Source organism: Wyeomyia smithii, chromosome 1, assembly GCF_029784165.1.
Source record: "Wyeomyia smithii strain HCP4-BCI-WySm-NY-G18 chromosome 1, ASM2978416v1, whole genome shotgun sequence".
NCBI lineage: Eukaryota > Metazoa > Arthropoda > Insecta > Diptera > Culicidae > Wyeomyia > Wyeomyia smithii.
Window position 1 is genome coordinate 158,968,258 of NC_073694.1, and position 24,729 is coordinate 158,992,986.

The 24,729-nt window shown below is 40.5% G+C and overlaps 2 protein-coding genes across 5 annotated transcripts; one reads left to right on the forward strand and one right to left on the reverse strand.

Moving 5' to 3' along the window:
• Positions 1-535: 535 nt before the first annotated feature.
• Positions 536-2,188, forward strand: LOC129719085 (serine protease 1). Its single transcript, XM_055670477.1, has 4 exons — positions 536-919; positions 1,066-1,173; positions 1,228-1,594; positions 1,650-2,188. The coding sequence occupies exons 1-4, from the start codon at positions 669-671 to the stop codon at positions 1,854-1,856; spliced, it is 933 nt and encodes a 310-aa protein (XP_055526452.1). The 5' UTR covers positions 536-668; the 3' UTR covers positions 1,857-2,188.
• LOC129719084 (organic cation transporter protein) lies at positions 1,899-23,322 on the reverse strand. Of its 4 annotated transcripts, none has more exons than XR_008727126.1 (7): positions 17,486-18,374; positions 4,285-4,446; positions 3,774-4,219; positions 3,541-3,709; positions 3,181-3,479; positions 2,506-3,116; positions 1,899-2,425 (listed from the first exon to the last, which is right to left on the reverse strand). XR_008727126.1 is itself a non-coding variant. In XM_055670474.1 (7 exons), exons 1-6 carry the CDS (start codon positions 23,236-23,238, stop codon positions 2,587-2,589), a joined length of 1,743 nt encoding a protein of 580 aa, XP_055526449.1. In that variant the 5' UTR covers positions 23,239-23,322; the 3' UTR covers positions 1,899-2,425; positions 2,575-2,586. The 4 variants fall into 4 exon arrangements, 3 of the variants coding, with proteins under 3 accessions (XP_055526449.1, XP_055526448.1, XP_055526450.1); XM_055670474.1 differs by lacking the exon at positions 17,486-18,374 and adding an exon at positions 23,102-23,322 and having other exon boundaries at positions 2,575-3,116; XM_055670473.1 differs by having other exon boundaries at positions 2,575-3,116; positions 17,486-18,372.
• Positions 23,323-24,729: the final 1,407 nt, after the last annotated feature.

Here is a 24,729-nt window from a genome sequence, read left to right on the forward strand (position 1 = left end):
GTGGGCTATTTTGAGGAAAAGAGCCCTGTTATATCCAGCATTTTCAACAAATTTTACTTCTGAACGCCCTTGCTTCTCCAGAATATATGGTAATGACATTTCAATTGACTAAAAAACTTTTAAACCAATCAAAGTGGGCGTTCTTATGTAAAAAAAATTTAACAAAGAATTATTTCACGTTAAAAATGTTTCAGAGACTTGAAAAAGTTTGTGGTAGTACACCATTTTTTCTTTAAGAGTGCCCACTTTGATTTGTTCCGAACAGTTTTAGACAATTAAATTGCCTATCTAAAAAACTTATTTAAAAAAATCTAAGATGATTGAAATCACCTTTTGTTTTCAAAAAATTATTTTTTTTAGTGTGGGATCTCAGATTCAATTTATTTATAATTTTTAAATAAAAACTCATACAATTTTTCGGAAGTCATCTATTGACAACTTTTCTCTTTTTCATATCATTATGGCGCGAAATACGTTCATACCAATGTTTGCACAGCTGCTCGCATGGAACGAATAATTTTTACTAATTTTCGATAAAACAATAAGCGCTTTCAATCGTTCAGCGACGGGTTGTGCAAAAAAACCTACCGAAGCGAGATGCTGAAAACATCAGTTTTCCGGTGACACGACGTTCGATCCACGTCGAACCAATCAGGAAACTAAAAGCAATGACCACTTGGGTCCTTTTAAAACAACCAGGAGTACTGCTGCTCGGTTTACTACCTTTCGGGATCGTCGCTGGCTGGCCGATTGTGAATGGTGTAGTTGCCGGAGAGGAAGAAGCCGATCAGTTTAGATTCGCGGTATCCTTGCAGCATGGCGACGATTCGAACAGCAGCGGCAATCGATCGCACTTTTGCGGTGGAACCTACATTGGCAGTGGTTGGATTGTGACCGCGAATCACTGCGTTGTCGGGTTGTGAGTGCCCTTGTTTCAATTTCAAACATTTTTTTTGAATCTCAATTAACATTTATCGTTTAGTTATTCTTTGTTATATAACGCTAATAGAAAAAGTCCCTCCATAAAATTCCACCATTATATAAAGTACCTTTGCATTCCATCAGTGAAATCGGCACGATCTATGCGTATGTTGGAGGACTCTCTCTGAACAAGAGTAAACAAACGGAGCTCTACTTGGTTGAAGAAAAGATTTCCCATCCTAGCTATAATCGGTGAGTTCTAATTTGAATTTCACTTTCAAAAACAAATTTATCCGTCGTTTACAGAATCACATTGTCTGGTGATCTGGCGTTACTTCGTCTGCAGCCTCGGAATGAGAGTTTCGATTTGCTGGACGAGATGATTCAAGAGAAGCTTGTATTGCCATCGAAGGCACTTACCGGAACATATGATTCGCACGTTTTGAACCTAATCGAAAACTATGAACAGGATGAGGGAGCGGAATCGGAAGAATGCCTTATCTACGGATACGGTTCTGCCACGTTTTACGGTGCTGGTAGCAATGACTTGCATTACGGTCCGGTGCAGCAGCTTGATCACGCAGAATGCAAAGACCTTCTAGGACCACTTTTGGCTCCTTCCCGAGCGAACTCCGGAATGTTTTGCGCGATCGGTTTCACCGACGCTTGTAGGGTAAATGTTTTCACTTTGTTGCAGCTATTGAGTATACTTTGAAATCACTTGACAGGGAGACTCTGGGGGAGGTTTAGTATGCAGACGACGACTGTCCACGCCGCTGCCATGGGGGAAAACGGAGGATAGAAACATCACGTACACGCTGCGTGGTATCATCTCGTATGGCGCTGGATGTGGCGTTCCTGCGTCACCCGGCGTCTACACCGATGTCGGTTTTTATTGGGATTGGATCGAAGAGGTCATTTCAGGACTGCAATAGCAAATGATGCCTTTCTCTACTTATGTTATTCACATAGTCAAGTTAGTTCGTTAGTCGTTTATTAAATTCTTAAAACATAATCACAAACATTCGCTCAATGAAATGATTGACATGTCACTTTCATTACTATAATTCAATCAAAATTATGCGGGAAGATGAATGTCACAGTTTTGATACGTTCTTCGAACGAGACATCGATAACTTGGTCAAAAGTCCTGCGAAGGAGGGAATCATGGAATGTTTTGTGCCGATGCTGATAGAATAGATCTTGTCAATTGGATGCTTTAATCTAGTTGAGTACGCATGTATGATCGAGCTAGTGTAACTTGACTTGGAGATTCCAATAGCGCTCTAGTTGGTCAATGTCAGCTATCCTCTCCACTTGATAGAAACATCTTACACGGTGCTCAAATTAATTTCGCATGATACTGGGTGTGGCTGTCTCAAGACGCGACTTCAGCTTCTCTTAGGAACGCATCAGTTTTACCTTGGAGCTCAGTGCAAGTGAGGTATTGCACAAGTGTGTGACTTGCTTTACTAATCTTTTAGTTTTCATGTACATTTGTGTGCTGAAAATAATAATAAAATTAGATTAAAACGAATCAAATCACGAAAAAAATCTAGAGCATTTTTTTGAATTTCCAATTACATTACAAACTTTCGATTTCTCGTTTCGATTTTCAGTTCCACGCCATTTTTAGCAGTTAGAAAAGCATACCTCCACTAAATGCTACTGCTTCATTGGTTCCTTGTCGCCTATTGCATCTGCTTCCTGTTTCGCGTGGTCCTTTAGCGCCGCATCCCTAGTTTCCGGGTGCAGCAAGGTGCAGACACCGGCAATCAGGACCGCGATACCACATATAGTGGTTGGAATCCACCAGGCCAGTTGACCGAGTAGATCAACGATGTAGGGTGCAGCTATCGAACCCACGTGGGCCATCGTCGAGCAGATGCCAAGGGCAGTGTTACGAATTTCCGTAGGAAACAGCTCGGCCGTATGTAGAGTCACTACTGCGTAAACCGCTGTAATTCCCAACCGTCCTAGCATAGCTAGGGTGACCAGGACGACAGTGCTTTCTTTAGGTATTGCTAGGACTACCAGCAGACAAATACCGGCATATAAGAAGAAACAAAATGAAGTGCTCTTACGGCCAAAGTAGGCTAGCACTATCATCGATACAATATAAGCCAAAATATCAACAGAGCCCGTGGTAGCAACGTAAACATTCCTGTTGGCTGCGAAATTATCTGCATTAAGCGCTAGAAATATAGAGATTATAATGTGGTGCGATTATAAGATTACTGCTAAGTAATAATAGCAAACCTGTCACGTAATAGCAGAGTGATGTTACGCACCAGGTGAAGTGGCAAATCAAGGCTCGGCGGCAAAGCTTTGGTGTTCCGTATAGTTTCGTGAACTCGCTGAATGTTTGTTTGATGCGGACACCCAACGGAATTTTCGGTGCATCTACATTTTTAGCAGCTGCTGCTGACACCTCTTCTGCACTTAGCTCCCTATCACTATCACACAGTTCTTGAGGAGCTTTGCGGCCAAAGACCATGCGATAAGCACGACGTTCCCGACCCTTGCTCAGCAACCAACGAGGTGATTCGACAAGAAAACTGAAAAATAAATGATAGGTATAAACTGGAGAGGAATTAACGTTGTCTCTCAAGCACTTACTAGAGATGAATGACCAGCAGGAAGGAAGGAATGGTTAGAGCTAGGGATAAATCACGCCACGGGTCTATATAGTAAGCTGCCAGCGCAAGAATCAACATTCCTATTGGATAGGAAAAATTGAAAGCGATGCTCATCCACGAGCGGTGCCGAACGCCTATGTTCTCCGTCACTAGAAATTTGAGCACATATCCAGTTTATAAACCTATTTCATATCAATAAATACAAACGCTTACGTAATGCAAACGCTGGATAGAATACGCCCGAAGCTGACGCACCCAATCCGATACGACCCAGCAGTAACAGAATGTAGTACGGAGAAAATGTCGTAAGCAAGCTGGCCACAACGTACAGCAGAGCGGCAACCGTAAAGCTACTTTTTCGCCCATACTTGTCCGACAGAACACCAAAGGTGGAAGCACCGAAAAACTTTCCAACCGATAGGGCCACCTGTACAGTGGATCTCAAAGCGGTCCGCTCGCAGATCAAATTCCACTCGGGGACAATTGAAGCTCCCGGTCGCTGTTCGTAGTGCATTTCGAAACCCGGCGTGCCAAGACATGACACCAGACCGGGTCGCTGCTGTTGGGAAACATAAGCGATTGCGTCTACGTAATTCATCTCCGCCAGATGGCTGTAGTCCCAGTTCAGAATTGTACATGTTCCGTTTTGGTTCACGCCGCTGAAAATACAATTAAGCCGTCAGGTTATTTTAGCGTGCTCGTTGAGGAATGAACTCACACCTACCCAACGGTGGAAATATTCCGAATCTCGTCGTGTGTCCAACCTTTCTGCATTAGATCCGGCACCACGCAGTAGTAGTTTTCGGGCATCTTACCCAGAAAAACATAGGACGACACGTGGAAACCATTGAGTATGTTCGGTGTAAGGCACAGTATGAAGAGAGTCCTATAGAGGGAAAAGTTTCCATTAATAAGCTACAAATAAATAAAAAGAAAGTAATCTACAATTTCTATTATTACTCTGTTGTAAAAGCAAATGGGAAGCAGATGCATTTACGATTGTCTGGGAAGCTAATTCCTCTCCAAGATGCTGTAAAAGTTTATAATTATATTGGCGTGAACAAATCGTTTACTATCATGCCATACCGAAATGCTAAATGCTTTCTTCAACGTAGTGTTATCATTCTGCTTTAACCCTGTCACGTCCCGGATATTATTCGAAAGAAAAAAAAAACTTCTCATATTTTTATTTACTAGTTATTCTTCAATCATTTGGATATATGTACCCGTACTGATTTACTTTTTAATTTACTTTTATTAAATTTTAGTTTTTTTTGTCTGAATGCAATACAACAATACAAAAAGTGTAATGATAAAGTTAGTAGTTGAGATATTTTTTAAGCTTGTGTTTATGTAATAAAGCTTTTCTGTAAATATCGGCGTTGGTGATTACGTACAAAGTTATCCTAAAGGAAGAATATTATATAATATAATATAATAGTTGTGCAAGTGGTGCAGAGTACATTAAATAAGAGTATTAGGGATAAACTGCAAATATAGGACGCAAAAAAAGGTAATTTTTTCAAACGTATTTAAATAAAAGTTACCTGTAGAATGGCCGGATTGGTATTGAAACTAAATATGCTAAGTGCTAGGTAAACATATGAACGCATTAGCAACTCGCAATCAAAGCTTTACTGTTATCTGTTTAAGCATACAACCTGCTTGCAGATGGTAATAAAAAAACCGGATAAAAGTATATGAGTTAAATAATCTCAATCAAACGTAATTTTTATTATATTTAACTAATTTATGTCATCTATTTGTTTATACTACACTACAGATGTTGGGAAAAAAAGAATGTTACCACATGCGCTGAAATGTCTGATCTACTAATGAAAAAACGATATTTAACCTAATAAACCTATTTTATCCCTGATTTTTGCGAAGTGTTCGCCCAATCGTCTTGTTACCAAAGAGTGATTTGTGGAATATTGAAAACATATTTTGATGATGATGTATGATTGTTTCTAAATGGTCATGAATAATTCGAGGAAAAGGCGCATTTTCATAACTGAAAATTTTTAAGCTTAGATTTTAACCACCTAGAAAACGAATGCTTTAAAAAGTTGGTCATCATAAGTGACTGTTAGAAAAATGTTCCATCGTCGGAATACGTTCATTCCGTCAAAACATTTAAACTTTTCTTTTAACATTTCCACTCTGGAGTTTTCAACAAAATTTTTGTTATAACTTCATGTTACATAACAACATATAAGAAAAGTTCAATCTATATTTTAAGATATTAGAAAATCTATTTTTTATTTTTTGACGTAGGACTACGTCTAACCGCACTATATTGAGATATATTCTGAACAAACTAAAAACCAAGGTGTAACGTTGGAATGAAAGATTTCAAACGGTTCTACGGTTCAAACGTTAACCACGGGATGGATCACAATAACCAATATGTCGTTGGATTAATAAAATGATGGACAATTTTGTGATTCTTCAGTTTTCATTATCACTTCATTGTTTAACAGTGAAAATTTAATAAAAGTTTCATGGTCGAGTTTTCACGAACAATGTACCACATGCGCGCACGCCTGGCACAGAGTTCATGAGTAGACACCAACTGCCTGCTTTGATATTTTGTATAGCAGTGGCAAAAAAAATTGACATAATCTCCCCGTCCCAATAGGTCAACTAATGTTTGCTTCTATGAGCCTAGACTATTTTGAGGTCTTGAAGGTGAAGCTTTTTCGGAAAGTTTGTAACCACCTCCACTATCAGACATGTTCTGCTTTTAGAATGTTATTAAAACTGATGTCTTGAAGGAAAACATGCTGGCACAGGCACCAGTACTGCGCCGAGCAATGTATGAAAAGAGCGCTGGTCACTCGTCATCTATCAGTGCAGAAGAACTCGATATTCATTTGTGTGCAGCCAAGTCAAAAGACTACATTGCCGCTGTGAACGTACAGTGAGGCGTGTTTGGTTAGCGCGTAGGTGTCGTTTTGCGATCTGGAACACAATCGAATTGCCGTTTGAATTGCCTTCTCCTTGTTTCGTATAGACCATTTTACGAGACGTTTCTGAACTCAATTCATGAATGAGATTTTGACAGAAAGCTCGGAACCGCTCACATAACGCACGTAAAAGCAATATCAATATCAGCAGGATCTGTGACATCTGTCAGTTTGTAAAATAGTCTATAGAGATAAGTGACTTTTCACCTACGCACACTAGTGAACGTGTAAATCCGTGTAAAGTTGCTTTGTTTCCTCCAAACTGTAAATCATCGCATCTCGTTGCTTCTACTTTTATCACTTTTTACCTTTTTTGGTCGATTATGTTCAGCAGCTTTTTTCGATTTCTGATCACGAATGAAAAAAATTATTCAGAAACAAGTTTAAAACATATAACAAGTGTTCAACTGAATATTTGTCCAGTTGTTAGAAACATAGCATTGCAAACAGAACAGCTATTTGTAAATATTTTCCTCAACTAGTTGCACTAACACATTCGTACGTAAAAAGGTTTATAGTCAGTATTAGAGATACTCAGAGAGAGAGATAAGCGATGAGAAAAGCCACCAATTTGGTAACTAGGTTTCACATGTCAGAGGTGCCAGATCTCTTCTCAAAGAGCAATATGGACTAAATTTTTCATTTGACTCGTATAACTGATGGTGATGATGGGAGACCTGAGAAAGTATAAAGAGCATCATAAAAACCGCGAAAGTGTAAAATTATATGTTTATGTCTAATTTAATATACTTTCACCATCGTTGATCATTATTTTGTTGACCATACAAAAGGTTTGTGAACCACCAGTTGAAAACCAGTATGATACAGCAATTTTGGAGCATTCTCAATTCATTGTTCAGCAATAAAACATGGAAAACGGGTAAAGAAAAAAAAAATATATATATTTATTGTACCTGATTGAATTACGTTTTAATGTGTTACCTTTCTTGTTCGTTTGGCTCAGATTTTGACATATTCGTTTGGCTCACAACATTCTCTTCTGCTATCTCTTCCTCTGAGTATTGCTAGTCAGTATTTAATATGATTATTCGGGTGCAGCAAAATACGCTGTGCCACCGAGGACAACAAAATTCTGTAAGTGTCGGTAGAAGCAGATAGCAGAGTATATAAATTTGGTGCATTGTACAGATAAAATGCGTTGTTTATTTTTGAACTCTACACTTTGTTTTTCTCAGAATTAGGCCGTTACAAATTTAATTTTCATTTTATGTCACCCCCCCCCCCCTCTTCAAAAATCTTGAATATTGGCAGTGGAAGAAAAAAAAGCTCATACCGTTTTATTCGTTTTATTTGTTTTCCGACAGCATTAATGCTTAATAACAAGTCCAGTGACATAGAGAGTGTCGCCAAAAGGCAAGCAAAATAGATAATAATAATAATAATAATAATAATAAAGTGTTATTTTTCAACATTTATTTGAGTGCGAGTTACAAACGTCATAACTTGCACACAAACTTTTATCAAAGATATTTCTTTTTTTTTCGTCTCGGTGTTATTTTTTTTTTGCCACCCCCTTCGCTAAGTTTGATAACCTTGGACATAAAATGAATTCGAAATTTGTATGAGCCTTATTAAATTAACTAAATGCAGAGTATTTAAAAGACAATTGAGAACCAAAAACCCCGTACAGATGTTTGAAAAGGTAATTAAACGAACTGATTAAATTTTGTTAGCTGAATGAACTTAGTTCAATATGACTATCCTAGTTGCATGCTGCAGTGGCGGTATAAAGGAAAACCAAATTCTTTTCATCTGGAAATTAGAGCTCCCACATTTGTATTTGTATTTTTCAATTAAAAAACATTCACATTTGCATCTTCAAGATAATATTACTTTCCATAACCTGACTTGTAATAAACCAATCCACGGGTGACGTTTCTTTGCTTGTACGTTTGTTATTGTTGCTCTTTTTCAAGCTGCAAAACCAAAAAACGACCAAAACCGAAATCTTTTAATGTCGGCAATAACATCAAACGTGAGTTTTTATTGTTGTATTTGGAATTGGCACTCGCGATACCAGAGCTACCGATCGGATAACATTTGTTTTTCACGCTTTTGGATCCGGATTGCATCCAAGTTGCGTACGATCGAACATACATAAAGCTCTTAAAAGTTGAAAACAGACTGAAATCAGCTGATCGCAACTGTCTCGTGGATTGCTTTATTGAACAACACTATGCAAACATTAATTGTTGAGGCTAATGTTGTGTATCTTCCTAGCCCGGTTTATTTTTGTAGATAACAGACATATTTTTTTCACATATTATAACAGGAATATGACTTTGAAATATGGCATCTTCGTTGTTTTTTGGTATCTTGAAACTGTTTCTTTTTTTTCTGACACTGTTGACTGATAAAATATTTAAATTTCTATGTCAATTAGAAATTTTCAGTGAATATACATTTTAGTCTAAAAACTGTAAATCTTAATCGTTATTTTTTCCACGAACTTGTAAATACAGGAGAATTGTTTTATATGAAATCTTTGTCATTCGAGGATCGGTGAATTATAGTCACTGTATATTTTACTAGTCTGGCGGACTGGATTTCGGGAACCAGTGTGAACTGTCAAAACGGGAACCAGTCGATAGTGCGTCGATTTTCGCATTTGAAGTATTGTAATCGTGCCGTTAAAAGATACAGAATAAATTAGACTCAATAATTGGACTTTTTGTGACAATTGCTATATTTTTGAGAATAGTTATTGTAATAAATTAATGATATCACTATAATGTTAAATTTATACATGTGAGAAAATCACAAGGAATATTTTCTTTCGTCGTATCAATAACGTGCTCTTTTTATAATAAATTGTTTATTGATAACATTATACTGCCATAGATTGGCTGTCCTGTCGCTTTTCACGCTGTACTATTGTACGGGAAATGCTCAATCGAAACAAAATGATTTTTTTTTTATAATTTTCTCTTTCAACGAATTCATTTATATCAGGTAACTTGCAAAATTTTAGCCATTTTCCTCTAATCTCCGCATTCTTTAGAAACCAGAGTAAACTTGTTTGTTTCTTTGTCCTTCGCCAATTGCTGTTACATTTGTTATAAACGCACTTCATTTTCACATCAAATGTTTACTTTCAAAGAAGTCATATGCAACATGAATTATATCCAGTGGTGTCAGGATTTTAATGTGAAAAAGTGGGTTGCCAGTTGCATGGTTCCCCACTCCGCCAGACTAGTAAAATACAGTGACTATACGGTGAATGGGCCGGCCTTCACGAGACAAATAAATATAGAAGGAAGTTTAATTTCTACTAAATCGTACTCAATTTGCCTTTTCGCGTATTGAAGGAAATTGACTGTATTATGATGAAAGGTATTTATCAATATTAAAGAGAATATTTTTTCTTCTAAAATAGAGTGCTGCAAATTAATAATAAAAATACAGGCCAGAATTTTTTCTGTTGCCTAAATCGAACCATGCGAAAAATGAACGGTTCTCTTGTCATGACTTGTTTTACTTTTCAAACGGCCAAAGACAACATTAACAGTAGATATGGCCACCAATGAACTAGTTTTATTTCCAAGTCGTTCGAGGTGTCGCTTGATGAAATCAGGCTGACGACCTAAACATTGATATTAGCATCCGGGTAATATTAGGCATAGTATGATCATGATCATTCTATTACCGGAACATGTTCTGGTCATTTCTCAGGAACCATTTTAACGATTCCATCCACTTCGGCAACATAAAGAACCAAAATATTTTTCTTTTGGAGAATTTTGAGCTTAAATTGTTTAAAAAAATGAAGTGAACTAAAATTATGTGATTGAACATAATCGCTCGTTTTTGGCACCTGTGTGCCAAAATCGAACCGTGCCAAAAGATTAAGATAAAGCTCAAATCAAACAGAGCCTCAAAAGTAAATATAAAATTATTGTAGTCCTACGTCAACTATGCGGTCGTGCCTTGGATACAACCCTCCTACTTTTTCCTCAGTGTATATATTTCAATACAGCAATTTTTAGTTCTCTTCAACTTGTTCTAGTTCAACTAACGTTTGCATTAGAAAAATCGACAAAAATTTCCGATTTTTGATGGGTTTACCTTCACACGCACTAAGGAAACTCCCCATGCAGTATCAACCATAGTTAGTAACTACCCCATGAATCAGCAGAAAAAATTAACAGCCCTATCAGTCGAACTCTAACCATGATGACGAAAACAGTAAAGCTACTTCGTTCAGAAGTGCGCGCGTTCAAAGAACGGTACCCCACCGCGTCGAAAACGGACATCGTGCGGTACTTTGTGGACGCCGGTTATGTCCATTCGGGTATCTACAACGTCTTAGCACTATTGAACAACAATCAGAGCATCGAAAGAAAGCCCGGTTCCGGACGGCCGAAGACCTTCAGCGACAAGAATCCCCAAAGGGTGCTGAAGAGGAATACCGAGGGAAAAGTGGCTACATTGCTGCGTGCGCTGGCCGGGTGGTCCGTAAAACCGGACAAACAGCGAAAAGTACCTGGTGAACAGGGACATACAAGTCAGGAAGCGACAGTCCCGTCCACTGTTCTCGGGGCTGCAGGCAATGACGCAGCGGCAGCGGTTGAATCAGTTGGTCAAGTCGATTTTCCCGGCGAATCGTGAAGTGGTGATGGACGACGATATCTTTCTCACTTTGGATGGCAATGATTTTCGTATTTTACGTCCCCTACGAAGAAAGTGAGCTCCGGGGTGAATTTAATTTCACACACCAAGTTCCCCAAGAAGGTGCTGCTGTGGCTGACAATCAGCGAGGAGGGGATGCCAAAGGGCGAAGACGCGGTGTTCTGGCCGGATCTGTCGTCGGACGATCGAAGCAATCATGGAGATGGAGCGACTCAATATCGATGTGGCAAACCAGAAGCGCAAGATCGACTCCTACAATTTTGTCGCGAAAACTGAGGAGGAATTCATAAATAAAACGAAGAATGAACTCAAAAACATGCCTACACGCATGTTTTCGTCCGCCATGGTGAAAGACTCGGTTATTTACCGGAAAGCCGCTCGCATACCTTCCATGGGAAATTGATCAAACTCTGTCTGTCTTAGTTTTTTAATACCATCCGAAAAATTCTCTTTTCATTGCTATGTTACTCTTGAGTCTTTTGAAAGATTTTTCAATCTGTGGAATATACTAAGTTTCCTAAGCCTAAGTGAGTTTGGAGAGTTTCATCCCAATTGGAACCGCAGAAAAAGTATACAAAAATGTGTTTCACCCTTATTTCCCCTACGCACCAGAGTATATTATATCGTAGTCGGTAGTCAAATTATCTTGAGTTGTCTATTTATGACGAAAAGCAGTCTGATTATATTTGACACACGCCATCTAAACATGAAGTGCACTTTTTCTGTGTTTCAGTTTGATCTGCTGATTCAACCAAGGTTAATTTCGCAGGTTGCAGTTCTCAATGTGGCATAAATTAAACGGCCAACGTATATGAGTGAAGGTAGAGTAGAGGCAGCACTACGGTCGATTAAAATGCAGGTTATCGTTCGTTTGAATGATGCGCATTACTATTGCGAACGTGGAACTTTGTTAGCGACGATTCTAGCTCTTCCGCTACTATTATTAGGTTATTCGTTCCTGAATGAATCTACCTTGCAATATTTCACAATGTAACTCGTATCGTTTTCACGTTTATTATAAATGTTATGTAGGAGTAGGAGGCATTCGATCGAAGGGAAGGGTTTTTATTCTGCATCTACTTCGCATTTTGGCCATCTCCACATGAACTCACTAATAGACTAATGTGAGCGGCATGACTCACGTACAAAGAATTTCCAAAAAAACACCGCAATAGGTTAACAATGGCGCGATTAAGTTATATCAAAGCCTAATCGCTTGATTAAAGTAATTCTTGGAATGAACTAACATTGCCGCTGCTTGATTGAATTAATGGTCATGTTACTACACGATAGTAAACGAGCACTGGAATAATATTTGCTGTTACACATACATACACATACGCACTTACGATAATTTTAATGCCAACTGTTTAGGAAGTGGCCAACCGCCACAGAGTGAACACGGGATGAATATATAAACATGTTAATTTTTATTACTAAACGTGATTTACTCGAGTATTGTTTGCGGCACAAGTTTTCATTGCTTTATTAAAACACAAATTAATCCACCTAGCGGTGAGACCCAGCCTTTCTCATTCGAACTTATTATTTGTTGAAATAGATTTACACGAACATTTCCATTTTCAGAAAAAATACACCTTGATAATGTTTACTGGATTTATTTTTCACTCTAAATAAGAAAGTTTGGGTAGTCAACAGTGAAACCATACCGAACATTTAAAACATAACATTCAAACACATATAAACGTTCATTAACACATGGAAATAACATGAAATATATATGTTTCAAATATAAGACGCATTTGACACTAATTTTGAGGAATGCGGTTCAGCCATCTCTGAGAAAAGTAAGTGAGGTTAAGTAGTCTTCGGAATATGTTTCTTTTCATAGCTGGATTTCACTTTTTTAAACATAACAGGCAAAGTAAGTCCGATTGCAAAAGAAAATTAATAGGGTTTTATGGGGCAACCATCCATATAACAATGATTTTATGAAAATCGGTCTAGCCATCTCTGAGAAACATGAGTGAGATTAAATAGTCTCCAGAACACGTTTCTTTCCATAACTTTTAAACCACATGTTCAATCTTTATGAAATTCAAAAGTTAGGGGTTTTTTAGGTAGCCCGTTCATTTAAATCAATTTTGTTAAAATCGGTTGTGTAGTTTCTGAGATAATGAACTTTCATGATTTTCATATTTTCATAAATAACATACAAACTAAAAATCCGATCACAATAAAATTTATCAGGGTTTTATGGGACAACTAGACCTTTCATTTGAGAATGTTATGGAAATCGGTCCAGCCATCTCTGAGAAAATCGAGGGAGATTGAAAAGTTGCACATACACATATACACACACATACAGAAAATGCTCAGCTCGTCGAACTGAGTCGAGTGATATATGCCATTCGGCCCTTTGGAGCACTTTTATACATAGGCGTAGCCAGAGCGGGGCAGGGGGGGACCGTTGCCCCCCCCCCTTCCTAAATGTTGACATTGGTGCAAAATTTTGTTTTCAATAACTCTAATAGCACAAAACGACATCTTCAGCCCATAGAAACATCTGTGTAAAGTATCAGCCAGATCAAAAATAATTGATTGAAATGCTTGCGTTGTTGTGTGGAATTGCACAGGTTGATCCACCAAAGATATTACAGCGGCAAATCCGCCTGCATCAACTAGCTTGGAGTATTGGAACCGAGCTGTGACAATTCCTTACCTTGATTCTCTTTTAACCTCACTGGAAACACGGTTCGATGAAGATAGTGCACCTGCCTACGCGTTGTCCTTGCTGCATCCGCTAACGTAATACGCAAGCCGTTGAAAGAGTTCACGCGCAAAACCGAAAATTTCGTAATTTTTTATGAAGTTGACAATTTTGTTGGAGAGGTGGAAGTTTTGTATTAACATTGCAGCAGTATGAGAGCAGACCGTAAGAACTTGGAAGAGTTGGATCTTATAGATCTGCTGGCTAAAACCCGTTCTTTCTTCCCTGTGACTGAGGAAGCAGTTAAAATTGCACTTGCTCTACCATGGAAACATGCACGATTGAACGCTCGTTCAGCACATTACGTCGGGTGAAAGCCTGGCTGAGGTCAACAATATTTGAACAGCGGTTGAGTGCTCTCTGCTTGCTGAGTGTTCATCGGCAGATGGTCAACAACAATCGTGAAAAGACACATGAACCGCTTCCGGAACGTTTGACGTTTGATGCCCGAAGATTTTATTGAGAATCTTGACTGTGTCTTCAATCTTCACGTCCTTGGGAAGCTTTGACAGGATGTAGTTGAGATAGCGGCTGTGCGAATGGGTGTCCAGCTTCCGGAGAGGTAAACGTACCTTCGCCGCATCATTCCTGTATCGTTCTCGAAGAGGTCCTGGTAGCGGTTAAACAACAACGTCCGAACGTAACTCCGTTTTCTTCGTCGAAGACAAACTCGATGATGTTCCACTCCAATGTTAAGGACAACTTTTCACTGGTTGCCGTGATGTAACAATCACTAAAAACTAGTATTTATTTCTATTTTTTCAAAACACACTAAAGTCGCTTTTTACGTGGGAGATACGTGCCGCTGAAAAAACGCGTAAATTCTGGAATCCGCGTAAAAAACGCGTAAATTTTGAAATCCGCGTAAAAAACCGTGTAAATTCCGGAATCCACGTAAAAAAAGCCGCGTAAAAAGCGACCTTAGTGTACCATTTTTTTACTTATAAAATTTTGAAGAGCTTGCCCCCCCCCCCTATTTGAAATTCTGGCTACACCCATGCTTTTATATCCTCAGTTTTGCGAGTGATTGGTATACCTTTCTAGGAGAAAGGCAAAACAGTTTATATTACATAAAAACACGAAATAAAAGTGCCCACCCGCATAATCAATATGCGGGCACTCTCAATATCGATATAATTTCGATAAGTTACCATCGATAGGCCCCCTGATTTTGTTTGTTTTTAGTATTCTGACGTTTCATAAACAACTAGCTTGGCTCTGGAGCATTTGTACTCGTGTCTGCACTCGGTAAAGTTGTAGAACATGGAGAACGCAGTAATTTTTCGTACGATACCGTTGTGCATCCGGAAACTGGTCCGGAAATTGGCCACCGGGAAGTGGCCAAGAACTACAAAATCAGCAAGGCAGCGGTCGGAAAAATCTTGAAGAAGTTAATAACGTTCGGATCGGTGGTGGACGGACGGACAAGATAATCATTCGTGACGTGAAGGAAAACTCAAAAGTTACGATCCGGCAGATACAGGAAGAGCTCCAACTTTCGGTTTCGCTTCGTACTGTCCGTCGCCACATCCAAGTGCAGGGGTTCCGAAGCAAGATGGCAGTGAGAAGGCCTTTTGTCAGCAAGGTGAATAAAGATTAGCTCAAGTTCGATCGAATACTAGAAAACGAATCCAAATTCGAGCTGTTCAATCGCAAGAAGCGAGATCGCGTGTAGCGCAAATCAGCTGGGGAGATCGCAATATTCAAGGAACATTCAATGGTGTGCCGGTGCTTTTCTTGGGATGGGCGGGACAGTTTGGTGAAAACAGACGGTAGCATGACAGTCGAGTCGTATTGTAATGTACTACGGGAAAACCTCGAGGTACCCTTCATCAAGACGGGCCTCGAGGAGCGCTCCGTTTTTCAGCAGGATAACGATCCGAGACATACGGCCAAGCTGACGAAATCACTTTTCCGTTCCTGTCGCATCAAACCCCTCAAAGTCCTGATCTGAACCCCATCGAAAATCTGTGGGCCAGCCTCGATGTTCGGAACGATAAAACTGGTGTAACTAAAAAAAAAAATATGTTGAAGCCCTGAAGCGCACGTGGGAAGAATTCGTCTCATAACACTTGAACAACCTTGTTAAAAGTATGTATACCGAAGCGCTTACACTGTTGAAGGCTAAAAAGACCCATTCTCGCTATAAAATTGTTCTTTTTTGCCTTTAGTGTGGCATATTTAAAGCTATTTTGATCTGGGCACTTTATTCTGTCCCTGTTTATTTATAAGTTTCAGAATGTTTTTTTTATTAGAATTTTTTTTTGTTACCAGAGCAATATTAACTAAACTTGAAAAGAACATCACTGTATCTGTCAATCAACTTTATCAACACGAACTCCTAAAAGCAAAGTTGTACGTAGAAGCCCTTCATACTGATTGCAGTAATGCATTCGATGGATCGACGCACTATTCAAGTCGCAAAAAATAATATGATAATATAATACAAAATAAATTCTCAGAACCTATTTGAGCCACCTTCGAAGTGCCCCAAGGTTTGAATTTAGGTCTACTTTTTTCATTTTGTATTTCAATGGAATTTTCGCCAGACTTCACGACAAAACTTGCTATATTACTCAGAGGAAATAAACAGCTCTGAAGAAATCAGCCATTCTCGTGCGAAGAAGAGTTCCAAAAAGAAATCAATCTGTTTTACACTTAGTGCAATAAAAGCCTATTTCAATTAAATATTGAAAATTGTAATGCAGAATTAAAATTGTGACATGTCCCGGAACCCAAACAATACAAAAAATTAAAATCCGAAATAATTAGTATGTATCGATTTGCGGAAATATTCAGATGATTTTTCGAGTCGCAGACAATCTTCATTAACATTTTTAATATTTTTGAAAACTTACGAGCTCTTACAACTTAGATTGTGCATCCAATCAATCGCTTATGCTGATTATACCAGCGGTATCGAACGCCAGCCTTAACATTATCAAGTGTAAATATTGACAATCATGGCGAGAATTTTTCATACTCATTCGGCCCTCATCGTGAAAGAAGATAGTAAATAATTTTCCCGTCATGCGATACGATTAGGTTCAGCTGCAATCTCGCTTTGAAATTCTTCTTCGTTACATTGAAGAGAAATGCAGGAAATGTGGGAAGGAACAAAACTGGGGTAGAACATATAATTAAACCACGACCTTGCGCACTAACACTGGCACAAAGCAGACAGAAGTCCCGAGTAATCACAGCGAAGGTTTGTTGCCGTGCGCGTTTTCTGCTTCCTTGGCGAAAGGGAGAGGTACTTTGCGTTTTTAAAATATAAGCAAAACTAAACATGTGGTTTAAGAATGACGGAAAAATTGGTTAGTTTCCCCAGTTTCAAAAGCACTGGCTCGATTGATACTAAATTATACACAACACACCGTCCCACGTTCCGGCACAACCGGCTACACTTGTTTTACGCGTTTTCACATTTTCAATGGTTTTGATTCTAAATATATGCCTTCGTTCTATTTTGCTTTCTTCCCTGTTACCAAATTTCCGTCACACGATGCGCTTCACAATCTACTTTCACCCATCACACGTGTTGCTCAGCGTTGAACACTTGCCGTCGAACTTACCATAACCAAATGCCGCGGTCTCCCTTTTTCTCCAGCCCATCCAAGACAACCTGCTTCAGATCGCCTGGAGACGAACGGATCACAATTTTCCCACCGTTCGAATGCTGACTCTCGTCAGTAGCTGCTAAAGTTCCGTTTTCCACCTGTGAGGCATCCTTTCTCACTTTGTCGCCACTCATCTTCGCGCAGTGATTTTGTGGCGCCCAGCTGTCCACACTAGAGCTTGCACTGTTGAAAATTTGCAGTCGCTAATAGCGCCACCACAACAGATGATGTTTCTAATGTGTTGATTCGCAGGCTAATTTTGTCCTCGGAAATCAGACTCGACAAAACAGCTTCGCACGCAATGCTGGATATGTTTAAGGCCAATGGCCAAGTTTTTATCAGCGCGTATTATACTGCTTAACATTCAGTGCAAGCCGATAAGGTCTTGAATATATTCCGTGGTTCAGACACACAGCGAAGGCTTCAATTATAATGCCAGCTGAAGATGAACTTAGTCGATCCCGGATTGGTGAAGGGCTGCTGTTTTCAGCATGATTTTTCCTTATCAGCTCAGCGTTAGCGATGTTGTTGTCCTGTTAATATTGGTAAACTTATCACGACACCGGACACTACACTATTGCTTTAATCACAGTCTGGCGTCGGAAACACTGCTAACGCCATCGGTTACGAGGTTAATCTATTCGTCGTCCAGTCAATGGAACAGTTATCAATGCGATTCGGATTTTACTTGGGCATAGTTCTGTTGATATTATTTTACCGTATTGTAACCGCACGAGTGTTTTCACTTCACACGAAATAATACAATCACGTTACTACGAGCGCTGGTCAGCTACTGATTGACGGCTGGTCTCTGCTACTACTCAAGTAAACGATTCTGCTGCTATAATGAGCTCTCTTGCTCTTTGAATGAATGGAGACGCCGTATGCTTGTTCCGGTTTTCGAATGCACCATTCTGCTGGTAACGGTGCGAGTGGCATGGTGGTGGAAAATTGATCAATGTTGGCTGTAGAGCGCGGGCGCTCTCTTGCTCTGAGACGAAAAGCAGGGCCCATCTAGAAACACGTGAGGGCAGCTTTTACACTGCGGGTATAAACTGTTTGCCATAGCGTGCTAATTTGTTTATTGCGACTTAAAAAGAAGGTAAATAAAATTTAAACCAAATCTGTGACGCATTTTATAGATTGTTGCACAATAATTGTACAGCAGATTTCGGATGATTTTGATCCAACAAAATAAAAAAAAATCAGCACAAGCTAAACTTTGACTTTGAGTTATAAAAGGCTTGGTGTTGAAGATATCAGTTTGACGTTACCTGTGTGGGATTTACGCCAATTCGGGAGCACCCACTCAGATTTCAATGAAACTTCGTGATTTTGATGAAATCGGTGATTATACTCAACTTAGCTTAACGGACAGTGGAAGAGGAAGTCTGTCTGTTGCATCGACGTTGCGACATAGTCGACCCGAATCAGATTACCCTTCAACAGCTCCCGAACGAGAAAGTGTTTAACATCCAGATGCTTCAGACATCCGGCGTCCTTCAGGTTCGGTGCGATTATTGACTGGTTGTCCTCATGGGAGATGATCGGACCCGAGATCTTGAAGCATTCTGACCATCCACTGGCCGTGACAAGTAGCTGCACAAAGCGCGAGTAGCTCCGCCTCCGTGGACAAGAGAGACTCTGTAGCTTGCTTCTTCGCACTCCAGCTGACCGTGGCTATGAAGCCACGCAACCAATCAGCTCGCGGTACTTTTTGGCTTTTGGCTAAGACCCCTGGTGACCAATCTCGCCTTGTACCTCGATGTCTCGTTCTCATCGGTTTGCTTCATTTTAAAAGCCCATTTACACGAAACAACACTTTGGCCTTTCGGCAGCTTCACTAGGGTCCATGTGTCATTTTTCGTCAACGAGTTCATATCTTCTTGCATGACCTGCTTTTCTCTTCCGCAGCCCCGCCACCGATTGCGGTAGATTCTCAACGTATGACACTGCGTTTAAAGCGAAACCGGCGTACTCCATTCCATAATTTCTATGCCACGACGGAGCACTACGGTTTCGGCTCGGTCGCACGTCGAGTCGCCCCTCGGGTTTCCTATCCGGGTCACTGTCATTTTCACTGCCCAGAAAATTGTCTGGTTCCTCAGGACAACTCGAAAATTGCTCATCTTCGCCTTCATCGCCCGATTCCCCAACCGATTCGATTGAGGACTCACCCTCGATCAGATCTTGATCTTCACTATTGTCAATTTCTAGTTCACTGACGCGAATCACTGCAACATTCTTCGGTTTATTGTTCGATTTCTTCACATTCACTTCGGCGAATGTTTGCTGTTCCTGGAAACCAATGTCGTGGGCCACCACGATCAATTCTTTGGGATTTCACAATAAATACCCGTTGGCCGTGTACCCAACGAAAAGACCCTTCCATGCCTTCGCGTCTAACTTTTTACGGCGTGCAACGTGCACGTAGACAGGACATCCGAATCTCTGCAGCCTGGAGACGTCTGGTCGCTTACCTTCCCAAAGCTCCGAAGGCGTCTTATTCGAATCAACCGCACTGGTAGGTGACCGATTTACCAGATATGTAGCGGTCCGAACCGCCTAAACTCAAAAGGACTTGTCAAGCTCACGGTACGGTTCATCCGTTCACTTATTCCATTGAGCTCCGGAGTATACGGAACTGTCCACTGGATTTGATTCCCTTTCTTCCAACAGAACGATTGGAAAGCCTTGAGTTGTATTCTCCCTCGTTGTCACACACAAACCGGGAAATCCGCGAACCGAATTTAGCCATGATCAACGCTTTATAGTGCACAAAACGATCGAAAACCTCGTCTTTCGATTGCATCGGAAAAATCATTACGAATTGGCTCCAATCGTCAATGAACGTATGGAAGAACCGTTTATTGTTTCGGCCGATCGGTGTCACCGGACCACACACGTCGGATTGGACGACTTCCAACACTCGCGATCATCGTTTGGTTTCGCGCGGAAGAAAAGGCTTTCGCGTTTGCTTTGCGACGAAGCACGATTCAAAGAGTCTCTCCCTTTTGTCCGAAAAACTGTCACTCACCAGATGCAAACCGTCAACCATGTTTTTAGCAATCAACTGTTCGAGATGCTTCAAGTTCAAGTGGCCAAACCTACGATGCCACAGTTCTAGGCCCTTTTTTATCGACTACACATAAACACCGCATTACATTTACAGCTTTCTTCGACCTGGAACAGATCAAGTGTATACAGCATACCACGACGCTCACCGGTGGCAATCATTTCGGTCACGACCGCCTTCAAATTCCTCGCTTTTCGACGCTCACTACGGCGAAAAGATTGAACCGAAGCGACGAAACGTATAGCACATTCTTAATAACACACGGAATGCATTTACCATTTACGACGGATTGCAGTTTTACCGTGCCGGAGTGATGCGCCATGATTGGTTATCATTCGCCACAGCGATTTCAACCGGTTTCTTCAGAGGTATCAACTCTTCAAACAGTTTCTGGTCCTTGACCAAGTGGTTCGTGTATCAAGAGTCTACAAACCACTGGACTGGTACCGTCATGGTAACAAATAGAACCGAATTGCTGCCTGGCAATCTAGTACTCGATTGTTATTTACGCGTTGCACTTTTCTTTTTGTTCTTCGGGCATTCCGATAGCTTATGCCCTTCTTCGTAACACGCATAACAACGAAACGTTTTTTTTTCTTATGGTCACTTTTCTTTTTCGAGCCTGAAAATGTCACCACCTCTGCTTTTGGGGTGAACAACTCAACACCTGCACTTGCACCGCGCTGCTTGATTTCCTCATCTAAGAGTTGGCACTTCACAAATTCCAGAGATAAATTATCTTCTGGCATTGTCTCCAGAGCGGTGACGACGGTAGAGTAAGCGGGCCCCAATGTTACCAGCAAGTGGCAAATCACGTCTACCTCGTCGATGACAGCACCCGTTTCCCGGTTTTCTCTCACCAGACGAGCAAAACAGAGAAAATGTTCCTGAAGGGCACCGGTTCCTAGCCGTAGCTCTAGCATCTGTCGTTGTAGGTACATCCTACTGGCGATCATTTGTACCTCATTGGTTACGATATCGCCACTGCGCAAAGCTAATCCTACTGGCGATAGTTTTCTAATATCGCAAGCCGCAGCTAGAACGACAATGGCATCCAATACCGTACATACCTTACCAAACAGTGACAAGTCGGCCTTTGCTGTACGTAAGAGTTGTCTCCATTCCACTCGGTCCATGGCTGCAGTTCACCATCTCTGCAGTCTGCATGGGGTGCGTAGGTCGCCTTCCATCTGATCCACCTTGCCGCTGTGCACCTCTGGACGATAGATGGCTCCACAACTAGCTCCTGCAGCTCATGGCTCATTCACCTTCTCCACGTTCCGTTCTCCGTCTGCTGTTCTCCGAAGATGGCACGCCGCGCCTTCCGCTCGAAGGGCGTTGATCCTCCACAAGCATAGTCCATATATCATGGACGTAAAGGAATACCAGTCTGATCAGTGTCTTCCAGAGACCAAAGTAAGCGAGATTTCCTGCCATAATGCGCCGATAAATTTCTCTGTGAGCGCAGGTACATACACTCGTCGATCAGCTCGATTTCATCACCACCATCTTGAATTCGAGGTGGGAGGTTAACACTGTCTTCTCGTGAACCCCTTCCTTTCATGTACTTCGTCTTCTATGCATTGACGATCAATCTATTTGGCACAATGTCAGCGTCGTTGGCGAACCGACTACTGGAATATCACGCCACTCATGTTTATCCCCGCTCTGAAAGGTGTGGTTAGAAGACCTTTCAGAGCAATATTAGGCATGGCACGAGAGACCATCACCTTGCCTCAAAGCTCTTCGAGTTTCGAAGGGGCTTTGAGTTTCGCGGCACGTATCCTTTACGGGAGCTGTTTAGCTTCTCGTAGAACTTCCGAGTGTAGTTAGCTTCAGTAGAGCTCTTCCATCGCTATGCGATCTCGGTCTTGTTGTTGGTACTTCCTCCCTCGGAGACTGAGTTTTGACTGTTCCATGTCCGTCGATTATGTTCCACGTTTTCTCACGTACTGTGTTGTAGTATTCTTGCCCGTGCTGCGTTCTTCTCCTCACTCAACTAACTGTTTGCATTCACCGTCAAACCAGTCGTTCCTATGATTCGAAGCCCTTATACCTAAATGCGCTACAGTAGTGCTAGTTATGCTCCTCCAGTTATCTTCAAGAGTAGCGTTCGACTTCAGCGGTTCGGTTCGACACCGTCGAGTGTTTTGAGCGCATGCACACTAGAGTGGGGCAAAATGACCGATTTTCCAGAACCAAGATTTTTGGTTTCTTTTGGGGCCCCAAATAATCCTAAACTTACCGGCGTGAGGATTGTAAAGGTTGAAAATAACACAAAAAGTTACGTTACCTTTGAAAAAAATAATGGAGGGGCAAAAAGAGCTTCGCCCGTTCCAAATTTGGCGCATATGGTGGTGAATCTAATCTTACAGTAGAACCCGACCATTTGGTTCAAATGAACTTCAGTCATCCTCTTAATTCTTTCTTTTTCGCTAAATTCTACAATGCAAAGCAAAGCCTTGGTGCTACAACATTCCGGTTCGGAACTTAACCTTCTGTTTGTTATACACAGACTTCGCAGCCAACTGTTTAGTGTACAGGATAATTGCAGGTCTAGCGCTATGATCCTATTGACACTAACAGTCTCTTCCGAGCCGAGACTCCAACCTACGACGACTGGCTTGTCCATCTGGGAAATTCTACAATATTCTGAGTAAATTCCCTTTGACCGAAACTATTATTTTCGTATAGGACCGTATTACAGAACGAGTTGCTCGACTTGCCCATGTATTTCAAATGAGACGAGTTGCACGTTAACACTGCTGTACTAAGGCCCATAATCTTTCTCCAACCTCAATTGGATTGAACTAATGCCGGAAGAAAACGATTAAGCCAACAAAGCACGTTTTCTCTATAGCATGCTTCCGGTTAGCAGTGGACGGCGTTCTCATGTACATTCCAAGACCGGAACGTAATCTAATAATCGCACACACAAAGGGCCAATTGTAACATAAAAAAGAATACGCAAACTTTTTATATGTACAACATGTTACGCTCATTGACGGGCAGAAGACTCAATCGTAGCAGATTTTGGACCGTATAAGGTACAGAAGCTCCGACGTGAGCGCCTTGTCATTTGTCTAAATATACAGTGTTCTCTGATGGTATCATGCTATCTCTTTTTAATATGAGAGTGAAGAGTTCTTAAATGGATTTTTTTTTTGTTTGTTTATATCAGGGGAACCGTGGACCATTAAAATGTTAGGTACGCAGCAAATATATAAGATTTGTCAGCGATAGCGTAGTCCGGAAGTTTTGATAACGTGGCAGTCAGTATGAGGTAGGGTGCATCTTCATTTTCGTATCAGGATTCAGTAGCAGGCATAGATTTTCAAGGATATATAACTTATAATTTTTATTCCTTCTTAATATACGAAATTGTGTAAATTATCATCAATTTTCTTTTCCTCTTTATCTTCTTCTACTTACAATGCCTCTCTATCTTCATGCAGAAAAGCCCTTGCTGTTTTTCAACGCACGCTTCATTACGCGCTCGTTTGTTTCTGTTTCACCCAGATTAATCTGGGAATAGTCCATTGTTCAATAGTAAGAAATAATGGTTGGTGTATAATAAGGGTAATAGTAAACAAATATAATAAAACGCTCAATCAGCATCACCATCATCATCATCATCATCACTATCATCAAAACTTGTTTTATATGAAGAGTGTTTTATTCATTTTTTTGTGTATTTTTTTCTTCAAATTTTATTGTATTATGTTATAATAGCTTAGCTCATCAATATTCTGCTCGATCAGGATTAAACAATGTCTCAACTGCCCTGAACCCTAGTCTAAAACTGAAATGAAAAAATCAATAGTACAATAGTTATCAGTAGTTTCAACGTCGTTTTCTATTTTACTCATCCGTTCTGTGATTGAGTTCTCAGATGTTCTTAATAACACGCAAAGATTGCTTTCCGCAACGCGATGGAAGCTCTCTGTTCTGCTTAGTGGTTTACTGCTTGTTTTGGTTTCGCTGGCCAACTTCTTTTTATAACATCATATTCAATCCGGATTGGTACATTCTGGTCCGTTTCCAGCGAAGGTAAAATCGCAAAATTACCAATTATTGTGTCTGTTCACACCTTCATAAGGCTCGCTCAATTCTTACTCGAAAA

What these genes read in the sequence shown, in the direction of transcription:
- LOC129719085 (XM_055670477.1), top strand. Translation starts at nt 669, where the DNA reads ATGACCACTTGGGTCCTTTTAAAACAACCAGGAGTACTGCTGCTCGGT. An exon ending in AATCACTGCGTTGTCGGGTT is followed by an intron (nt 920 to 1,065) that starts GTGAGTGCCCTT and finishes GCATTCCATCAG; the next exon opens with TGAAATCGGCACGATCTATG. An exon ending in GTTTCACCGACGCTTGTAGG is followed by an intron (nt 1,595 to 1,649) that starts GTAAATGTTTTC and finishes ATCACTTGACAG; the next exon opens with GGAGACTCTGGGGGAGGTTT.
- LOC129719084 (XM_055670473.1), bottom strand. Translation starts at nt 17,664, where the DNA reads ATGAGTGGCGACAAAGTGAGAAAGGATGCCTCACAGGTGGAAAACGGA. An exon ending in GACCGCGGCATTTGGTTATG is followed by an intron (nt 4,447 to 17,485) that starts GTAAGTTCGACG and finishes TTCCCTCTATAG; the next exon opens with GACTCTCTTCATACTGTGCC. An exon ending in CTGCTGGTCATTCATCTCTA is followed by an intron (nt 3,480 to 3,540) that starts GTAAGTGCTTGA and finishes TTTATTTTTCAG; the next exon opens with TTTTCTTGTCGAATCACCTC.